This window comes from Physeter macrocephalus, chromosome 8 (assembly GCF_002837175.3).
Source record: "Physeter macrocephalus isolate SW-GA chromosome 8, ASM283717v5, whole genome shotgun sequence".
Lineage (NCBI taxonomy): Eukaryota > Metazoa > Chordata > Mammalia > Artiodactyla > Physeteridae > Physeter > Physeter macrocephalus.
In genome coordinates, this window is record NC_041221.1 from 78,324,878 (window position 1) to 78,335,498 (window position 10,621).

General features: G+C 43.8%; 1 protein-coding gene across 8 annotated transcripts in view; it reads left to right on the forward strand.

Moving 5' to 3' along the window:
• The window catches only part of PDE8B (phosphodiesterase 8B), a 281,364-nt gene that overhangs the window by 134,878 nt on the left and 135,865 nt on the right, over positions 1–10,621 (forward strand). For all 8 annotated transcript variants that reach the window (XM_024121540.2, XM_024121557.2, XM_055086624.1 and 5 more), the window contains 3 exons: positions 405–595; positions 3,853–3,912; positions 5,961–6,018. In XM_024121540.2, coding sequence (XP_023977308.1) covers positions 405–595; positions 3,853–3,912; positions 5,961–6,018 — 309 coding nt within the window. The remainder of the gene's footprint in view (positions 1–404; positions 596–3,852; positions 3,913–5,960; positions 6,019–10,621) is intronic.

Here is a 10,621-nt window from a genome sequence, read left to right on the forward strand (position 1 = left end):
GAACACCAGCTGCCCTGGCCCCAAATATGTGTGTATGTGAATCATAGTCTAACTTGTGTTGATTAGCCTGTTTTCATTTCAGTGCTCAGTCTATTTAAAAACGAAGCCAGTTAGGAAATTACAAATGGGTAACAACCACCAGCAGAGTGATGGACCATGTATTCTGTGCTCACTCAGGCCTCATAGCTAGCTTACATGGCACTGTTCTTAGCACACCTGACGTTGGAGAAGCTGTAGGCTGAAGAGATGAACTACCTTGTTCAAAGACACCCTAGAATCAGTGGACCAGCTGGGATTTGAACCCAGGTAGCTTTTCTCCAGAGGCTGCATTTTAAACCAGTATCTTGTAGGCCGGCTTGTAGGATGATGATTACTGTCAAGATTCTCTTTTCTTTGTGTTCCAGGTTTTGCTGATCTTTGCAAAGGAAGACAGTCAGAGTGATGGATTCTGGTGGGCCTGTGACAGAGCCGGTTACAAATGTAATATTGCTCGGACTCCGGAGTCAGCCCTGGAATGCTTTCTAGATAAACATCATGAGATTATTGTGATCGACCACAGACAAACTCGAAACTTTGATGCAGAAGAAGTGTGCAGGTACCTTAGATATGTTAATATGTTAGTAAATGTCCACTTAACAGCTGAAAATGAAATTCATTTACAGATGTCTTTAGTTCTAGCCCAAATATTTCTAAAACATGTGTTGATGTTTCTAAGTAGTATATACAGATTTCTGTGGTGAAGGCTATAGCTCCTCCTATGGCCTTTTCTATTTCTCCACATTTTAGTTCTGATGAATTTATAGGTGTGAGCTAGGCTCCACTGAAAACTTCAGGGTGTTTTTTCCCCATGAGTACTGCTCATGTTTCACCAAAAAGAAAAATTGAAATCCACACAGCTCTTATTACAGAGATGGGGTTTGGATTTAAACCAGATATTTTAATCTTAATTATTCTGTCCCAAAATGAACATCAGAAATGTGTGAAATAGACCATTTTTCTCTGCCTGACACAGATGGGTGGATTCTACAGCAGTCGTGGAGGGAAGGCAGCTACTTTGCAGCAGCAGAAAATCTTCCAGGGATCCAAACCCCCTGCTTGTTTACAGAAATGCTTGCACTCTGGGGAGGAAATGCTTGCCTGTTCATAAACAAATGCAGTCATCAGAGTTAGCTCTGGATGAACTGATGCATTTAGCACAAGTGGAATGCTTTGAAGCTGGACGGGAAGAGGCCACTAATTAAATGCTAGACCAGGACAGACTCCAACTACATATGGAGCTGTAATTGTCTTGAATGGTAGCAAGTGAAATGAAAGGTAGGGAAATGGTTCCTTAGACCCTTTGGTACCCTGACAAGAAATTAGTGCGTTAAGAGAAGTTTCTTGTCACGGCATCACCTTGCTATTCTTGGACCATTTTCAGTTTTCCAAAGAAGAAACTTTCTTAAGGAACCTTTTTAAAAATGTCTTACTGGTCCCAAATAATCCTATCTTCCTGCATAGAAACATTTGCCTATTTAAGTATATAATACTAAAATGTGTCACAAAATATTTGGGTATTTTTAGTGTTAAGAAATATATGCATGTATATGTATATATATATGTGCATGTGTATGTATGCATGTGTGTGTATAAAATGATTTTCAGGCTAGAATTGGGTCTCTTATAATTAAGCAGGTCTGCTTTTTCTTGGTCTCCACTTACTCTTCTTACATGATTTTGTAGTAGAAATAGCACAATCCTTTGTGCATATATAGAATGATTTAAGACAGGCTTCAGATGTAAAAAGAAGAAATGAATAGGAAGAATTCTTTTAATTTAGGCAAAGGCCCCAGTTAGCAGGTAAGCTTCGTAATCTTCCTTGAATATAAAGAAATGTAGTTTTGCTTCCCGATGAGTGAACTTTTGTCTTACCTGCACAGAAAAACAGTGGGTCATCAGTGCAGTACAGAAGCCAGGTTATGTATCTGCTGGTGCGTTTACTGACTGTTACCAGTCACATTGAGGATGGTGAGATTCCTGAATGCTGGACTGCCAGCACATCTTGCCTTAGATGAGTGGGGACGCATTCCCAGCAGATGTGCCTTCTTCATTGTCATCTATGGCCCAAGATCTCTGGTTTTTGAGCTGGACTGGACCTTAGCTTAGCATGCTTCCTTGGACCCTGGCCTCACCTGTGCCCAGCTCCCTCTTAGTCCTCTCAACCTGGAAGAGGTCCAGGTCTCTCTGGCCACACCAGTTCCTTTGGAGGAATGAGAGAGGAGAGGTCAGCAGCAGGAAGGGACCTAAAATACAGAAGCCAATCTCAAAAGAAGCTAAGCAAGCGTGAGCTCCAGCCCAGTTATGTTCGTAACGTGTTTTCTCTTGCCTAAGCCCCACCCCTTAGAATGCAGCCCAGCAGTGTACCCATGACACCTCCTGGGGGTGGAAGAGGCTGAAGGAAGGTGAGAGGTGTTTAGCATCTCCCTAGAGATGAGAGCACACCTCTGAAACGCTGTACTTTTTTTTCATTAGGTGCACCTGGTATTTCTGCTGAGATTTCAGTACGCTCCTAAGTAGGAGATAAGTGTAGCTTCATGTTACCAGGACGTGGTAGGGGGTAGGGTGGCTGACTGGGAAGTAGTCTGGGCTGGCATTACCCCTGCTTCCCATAGTGAGTTCAGGCGTCTCTCCAAAGGAGCTCGTTCAAATACCATTTATCCACAAGGGGAACCTTCATTCCCCAGGAAGACAGTAGCTGGTCTTTTCTTGAGCCTTCTACTCACATAGAGTGAGGTCTCAAGGAATAGGACATGGGGAAGGTACATTTTTAGAGAAAGGTGAGGAAATTTAGTCAAAGAGGATGAAGCAGTATGAGCTGGCTGTCCCTGGGGGAGGAGTAATGCATACACCTTAAAATGGAGAGGGGCAGAAATGCCAGTAGCTAGAAAGAAACAAATACAGGTTGTTTCACAAATTCCTCAGCCTTCTGTTCTTAGAGGTGTTGGTTCCCTTCTGAAGGATCTCGAAATAAAGAGAGGTCAGACCAAGGAGATGGATGGAAACAAGCATGCTTATTTGTACTGTCAAGACTCAAGCATGTGGCCCTTTATTAAGAGTTCATCCAACTCATGACCCCTGACCAGAATAATCCAGAATCTGAGCTGCAGCATAGCACATTTTCTGGGAAGACTCATGGACCTCAAAATTTTATATCCTTACATATTTTAACCCTGTTAAATTCCTAGGGAATAAACAAATTATAGACAGGTGGTCATGGTACAACAAATATCATTATAGTGACAGTTACTGTATTGACCATTTCTCAGCCCTAGTTGATGACTCAGTTGTTTAACGTATCTGAGCACAAATACAGTACAACTGAAAAATTGAGATGGCTCTTTGTGAAATTTTTAAAAGACCTTAATCTGCACATGTACATCCATCTGCCAGCAGCCCTTCTAAGGTCAACTTTCTGAACTATCTACTATTTTAAAAGAAAAAATGATCCATCCCCAAGTACAAATTGATAACTAGAGAATTGTAGGACTGCCAATTTTCTTGCAGAGTGGAATTTCAATCAGAAAACATGGAAGTTAAGTGGAATTTGCCAGTTTTTGAAGTGGAAAATTGGCAGTCTGACCTACTGGAGAATTGCCTGGGAGTTAAAAAAATTTTTTTTTTTTTGGTTTAGTAAAAGAAAGAGATTGTCCTAATCCACAAGGGCATCTTTTTTTGTTGTTTTCCATGTGTTTTCAGACTTTTTCTTTAGAGGGACATTTGATTTTGTGCCATTTTCACTGTGAAGAAGTCCTGTATTTCTGTTAACGGAACAAGGCCTAATCACTGGTTTGACTTGGAGCTTTCTCCTTGCAGGTCGATCCGGGCCACAAATCCCTCGGAGCACACGGTGATTCTTGCGGTGGTTTCACAAGCGTAAGCTCACCTCCCATTCCCAGCTGGGAGTACTACTCTACCTCCTGAAACATTGGTCTGTTGTAATTCAGCCTTTGAGCTGGCAAAGCAAGGGGGAGGTCTTTGGCCTCACAGCAGCAACCTTAGACCTTACTTGGGATTTTCTTTGTTTTGCAAGTTTCTAGAAATATTTAGATTTTTCTCGTTATCCTATCTAATTTCTGTCAGCACATACACACTTCAAGAAAAGGATGGTTACTCATTATATGCTGGAAATGAGTAGAGAATCTGGGGAGGATGAGGTCTGGAGAGAACACTGTTCCAGCTTATCTTTTTTCTTTGAAGAAAAGAGATAGGAGAATGCTTATTTTTTTCACTTAAGAAGAAACAAATTATAGCATGAGAGCAGGTGCTAAAGCCACCGCAAGAAAAGGATTGTGCAGTTTATGTTGGGACTGTTATGTGGCTAGAAGCAGGACAGCAGGATGGCCCCACTGTGGTGATTGGCACAGATTCTGCCCTGAAGGAGCTGACAGGCCAGCAACTCAGAGTTTCAGCCTCCCTCAGGCAGGCCCCGCCCAGGGGAGATTTGAAATATCCATTCCAAAGCCATATTGGAACGGTGGGAAATCCTGGCTTCCAAGTCTTGCCCTAACCAAAGACTTCTCCTCACCTGCTACTCCTTGAGTCTCTTGATAGGAGCTGTGTCTCTTCACTTTGACACCTACCACAGGCTCTTGGCCCAGGAAAGTGAAGAAACTGTTCCATTGGTTTCTTACCACCTTGCCATCTTGGTGGGGGATGGGATCTCAGCAAGAAAGAGCGAGGGGAACCGAGATGTGAGACTAGCCTTCTTCAGCCCTCTTGCTTATATTTTATCTTCTGGGGATGTGAGCTCTTAACAGGGTCTTAGAGTCTTGGCATGGGTACCAGAAGGGTACCAAGCCACACAGCATTTCCCCAAGCCTGGCTGATTCCATGGGCCCAAGACAAAACATTCATTTTTTTCTTATTCATGTGTACTTGTCCTTGACAAGTAATGGCTTGCTGTGTCTTCTTATTGGTTTTCACTTTTTTCCCCCTATTTTTTAAGTATTTCATTTATAGAGGAAGTTAATAATAAAATTAATGCTGCTTGTGCCACCCAGCTTATAAAATAGAACACTATTAATACCTTTGGAGCCCTTTTTGTGCCCCTCCTGATCTATTGTTCAGAGAGGGTAGAACCTTGAGTTCCTAAGGAGGAAAGTGGGTAGGGAGGAGAGCTTTTCCCTGTTGGGAAAATGCCACAAATAGGCATTGGGGTTTCTCTTCCTGTTCTCTTTCTGCTTCTCCACCCAGTCCCCATTGTCCCATTTTTCCTCCCTGTTTTCTAAGGTATGTACGCCATGCTACTTGCTCGCTGTCTTGGGGACACCATTTCTCATAAAGGTGGCAGCAGAGCTACAGCATGACTTCATGACCAGCTGACCCCCACCCCCTCCTTGTAGTCAAACTGAAGTTCTGAGACCCAACTGCAGGCTCAGTGTAGGAAACCTCCCCTGAGATGAGTGCCAGTAATCAATTTCTGTCTTCTTCCCTTCTAACCTGGCTTTCCTGATGACACTTCTTTCCCATTGGCTCTGGGGTGCTGCAGCCTCTAATGCCAGTTGTCTTCCTGAGAGTTGGACCCACCTAAGTCTTGGGGTGGGAGTCGTGCTTCCAGAAGGTTTGGGGATCTCAAAGAGGACAGTGGTCTCTGCGATGAGCGTTGCACCTACCTCGTCCCTTTATGGGACTGCTCCGGTACATTTGCTCCAACTCCCAAGGAGCCCAGAGTTGGAGAGGGCCTGTCGTGTGCACCTTTCACGTACACTGCTGGAGTTCTTTCTACTGTTTGTGTTCTTTCTGCACCTGAAGGCAGACGTAGGAGTCTGGGTTCTTACAAGGCAGGTGCACCCTGCGGGCATGTGCTGGGCATGAAGCCACTCTCAGAGCCTTCTCCCTGCTTGCCTTGCTCTCTCCGAGTTTCAGTGTGAGGAGTCCCGGTTTGTATCTGCTGAGTGACTACATTTTCTGCTTTGCTACAGATCTGGCAACTATGAAGAGGCCTCGGTGCTCCCTCTTCTGCACGCAGGCTTCAACCGGGTACGTAAAAGATGAACTAGCACCTCCCTCAGATCAGACACCTCACCTTAGCCAAACAGCTAAGCATACTGTTATAGGCATTCAGCCCCAGAACTGTGAGGGAAAGGAAGCATTTTTTCTCAAGGGATGGTGACGAGCACCTGCTGGTCAGGCTTTTTTCCTTTTTCTCTCATAACTTCATATATCTTAGCTACAGATAAGTAATGACGTAAAAACCTGTCTTCTTATATCAGGTCGAAATTCTCTAGTCCCAAAGTAATCTCATTTAAATCAGTCCGGTCAGTTAGCATGTATGTGTGTGATTATGTATAGTTAGTCCACCAGATCGGCACCCAGGGCTCTGTGTTCGTCAAGGGCCCAGCCACAGCTTACACCCTGGGGACGGGCCCATGACAGCAACAGCATCTTGGGAACTCCTTGTTGAAGCCATAAATGTCAGCAAAGAAAAATTCTGACTGACAACTACATGAGTAACACTGATATTCAACTTGAGGATGAAGACCGATTATTCCAAGGAAACTTAACAAACTCAATAACTAGGCTTACCCAGTATCTCAGGGTAAGGGCAGTCTGAAGGTTTGCTTGGAGGTGAGGCAGTGTGCATGCAAACAGAAAACAACATGATGGATTTGAAAGAGAGAAGAAAAGGGGTGGAGAAAGATAATCAAAACATGACTGTTTAAAGGAAATGTATTTCATAATATTAAAATATTACAAACCCTTACAGAGAAATTGTGGAGGACCTCACTTTATATGCTTGAATTTTTTAAACAACAAGCATATATTTCTTCTATTAAAACAATAAAAGATTACCCTTTGGAAAAAATAAGATAGAGGTCACAGTTGACTTGGGCAACTTTTGTGGGTAATTTAAACTCAAGCAAGTGACTTGTGGCATCTTGTGAACTCCTGGTTTAAACCAAACACATCAGCAAAGAGAAGTTCTTTGACAGCTACATGAATGACACTGATACTCAACTAGAAGATTAAGATTGATTAAGGAGACTTACCAATAACCTAAATAACTAGGTTTACCTGGTATCTCAAGGTCTTTTGATAGGAGTAATCTGAATCTCAAATAGATGGTGTGATGCATCCTTTTCCTTCAAAAATAGGAGACTGCCAGTGCCTTGTGGATTATGAAAATTCCTTTGGGTGCTTTAAGCAATGGTGGTTGGCTACTCTGGGTTCAAAAAAATCCCTTGTTTATTGTCAATCACAGAGAAGCAGAAATTGCCCATGGGATGCAGTTGTTTTGTGCTTTGGTGTGCTTCTGTGGAGAAGCAGCAGTGCTGTATAAAACGTTGAAGGCAGTGCTTCGGTTCACAAGTGTGATAGAATTGAATGTTTCCGGTCAGCAGTATCACTCACTCCCTTAACTCTTCCCTCCTGTCCGTCATCGCATCTCTCAGAGGCTGGCACTCGGTTCCGGATGCCGTTCTGGCGTGCTTGCCACATGTTAATGAGACAATGCTTCTGAGTTTCGGAATGGAGAGTTGCAAAAAGAAAATCATCCAAGAAGTCGTGTGGCTGGGACGTCTTTTCTTTACTTACCCATTTTCTGAAGAGTGACTTAAAATTACTCAGTTTTCATAAATCTTCCGTGTAACGTTGACCACCCATGCACCTCAGCCCAAAGCTGCCCTGAGGCAGGGCCTCTCAGAATGTGAATACGGAGGTTCTCCACATGACCTGTGGAGGGGCTGGGGCAGGCACGACACGCCGTGGGTTATGGCCATGATCCCCTGTCGCCATAGATGCTGGTGCTGTTGAGTGACTTTTTTTTTTTTTTTTTTTTTTTTTTTTGCGGTTCCTGCGCCACCAGGGAAGTCCCCATTGTTCCTTTTTATTCTTTTTTGTAACCTGTCTGTGCTGCTCTGGAAGGTTTCGTTTCTCTGTCTTGATATGATGCTGCTTTTTGCAGGCAGCCATGGTGAGTAAAGCCCTTTGTGGAAGCATGAAAGACAGTACCTGTCAGGGGCCACCTGGTAGTCTTTAGTGCTGGGTCTGATCAAGGCCATTTGCCAGCCAGGTCAGGGTGCCCCCAAGGAGTTGGGGCTGTTTCCGAGAGAAGCACTCCGCACCTAACAGGCTTTCCCTCCTGAGTTACAGTGGCACAAAATCGGCTGAGGCTGCTCTCCAGGTGGCTGGTCTCCTTTTTTTGGGCAAAATCTTGTCTCTGGCAACTTTCTACCCAAACAACCTTCCAAATATGCCAGCTATTCTTCTTGCCTTCTGTGAAGTTGTTTCCCATCTCTGAGTTGTTGTGATTGTATTAAATCATCTGCTGAAACTCGGCTCTGTGTTACTAGCTAATTGACCAGTGCCTCAGTCGATGCTTCCCTGAGTGAGGATCCAGGAACACATTGTACCATCAAATATCCCAGAGCAGCTCCTCTTGAAGCCGCTATAGCTGTGTGTGAGTGGCCGACTGCATGGTGCTCGGCTCACTCTGAGTTTTTAGAAAGAGCATCTTAGCAAAGGGCGATTGCAGCTTGTTTTTGTATGAGCCTTTGTGTACCCCTGTTCTATTTGGAATGATGTTTACAAGTTCATTCAGCAAGTCTTTATGGAGCACTTACAGTGTGCAAGGTGGTGTGCTAGGCATGTCGGGGATACGGCAGTCAGACACGGTTCCTCCCTGGAGAGACGTTGTGTGGAGGAAGAAGTGGAAAACCAAGGTTTATTATTTGTCGGGCTCCATTCTAGGTGACTGACTTGATCCTCATCTACAGATGAGAGGTTTGGTATTTTCTCCATTTTTCCAGAGGAGGAAACAGTCTCAAAATGACTACCTTGCAGAGCTCATACTCATGATAAGTCAAGATGCAAATACTTCGTGTTTAACTCATGCCGGGTCCACCAAAGTCATGTTTCCCAAAGTGTTCCACGGAACGCTAGTGTCCCAAAGCTTTTAATAGGTGTCCATGACAAAAGGCTTCTGTGGTCGAGTAAGTGTGGAAAATCAGTGAAGACTCTGATTCTCCTTCTCTTGCCCCTGAGAAGGTACAGTGCATGTTAGCAGCATCGCACCCAAGCACATGGAGAAATCCTGTACTAAAGACACCTGCCTACGTTTCTGGAAGCGGAGCCCAGGAAGCTGCATTTTAACCAGACACCCAGGTTATTCTTAGCCTGTTGAAGTTTGAAGAACACTGTTCTTGGTTCACTCAATTTATTTCAGATTTCGGGGTTAATGATAATCTAGAAAAATCCCAAAATATTTTCCCACTGCCCTTAGTCTACAGAACACTTACTGAGTGCCACTTATGTGCAAACAAAGTGCTCCAGTGTTTAGAAACCATCACCTAACAGAAGGCTGATCTTCACCGCACTGGAAGTTCTTAGGAGACCTAAAGAAAAATAAGAATTATAAAAAATTACGGTAGGACCTTCAAGATGGTGGCAGAGTAAGACGTGGAGATCACCTTCCTCCCCACAAATAATTCAAAAATACATCTACATGTGGAACAACTCCTGCAGAACACCTACTGAACGCTGGCAGAAGACCTCAGACTTCCCAAAAGGGTCTTGGTGCTCCGGCTGGCTGTCAGGCCTGAGCCTCTGAGGTGGGAGAGCCGAGTTCAGGATATTGGACCACCAGAGACCTCCCGGGCCCACATAATAGCAGTCGACGTGAGCTCTCCCAGAGATCTCCTTCTCAACGCTAAGACCCAGCTCCACCCAACAACCAGCAAACTCCAGTGCTGAACACCCCATGCCAAACAACTAGCAAGACAGGAACACAACCCCACCTACTAGCAGAGATGCTGCCTAAAATCATAATATGTTCACAGACACCCCAAAACACACCACCAGACATGGTCCTGCCCACCAGAAAGACAAGATCCAGCCTCATTCACCAGAATACAGGTACCAGTACCTTCCACCAGGAACCCTACACAAGCCACTGAACCAACCTTACACACCTGGGGGCAGACACCAAAAAAAATGGGAACTATGAACCTGCAGCCTGTGAAAAGGAGACCCCAAACACAGTAAGTTAAACAAAATGAGAAGACAGAGAAATATGCAGCAGATGAAGGAGCAAGGTAAAAACCCACCAGACCAAACAAATGGAGAGGAAATAGGCAGTCTACCTGAGAAAGAATTCAGAGTAATGATTGTAAAGATGATCCAAAATCTTGGAAATAGAATGGAGAAAATACAAGAAACGTTTAACAAGGACCTAGAGGAACTAAAGAGCAAACAAACAACGATGAACAACACAGTAAATTAAAAATTCTCTAGAAGGAATAAATAGCAGAAGAACTGAGACAGAAGAACAGATAAATGACCTGGAAGATAAAATAATGGAAATAACTACTGCAGAGCAGAATAAAGAAAAAAGAATGAAAAGAATTAAGGACAGCCTCAGAGACCTCTGGGACAACATTAAATGCACCAACATTCGAATTATAGGGGTCCCAGAAGAAGAAGAGAAAAAGAAAGGGACTGAGAAAATATTTGAAGAGATTATAGTTGAAAACTTGCCTAATATTGGTAAGGAAACAGTCAATCAAGTCCAGGAAGCTCAGAGTCCCATACAGGATAAATCCAAGGAGAAACATGCCAAGAGACATATTAATCAAACTATCAAAAA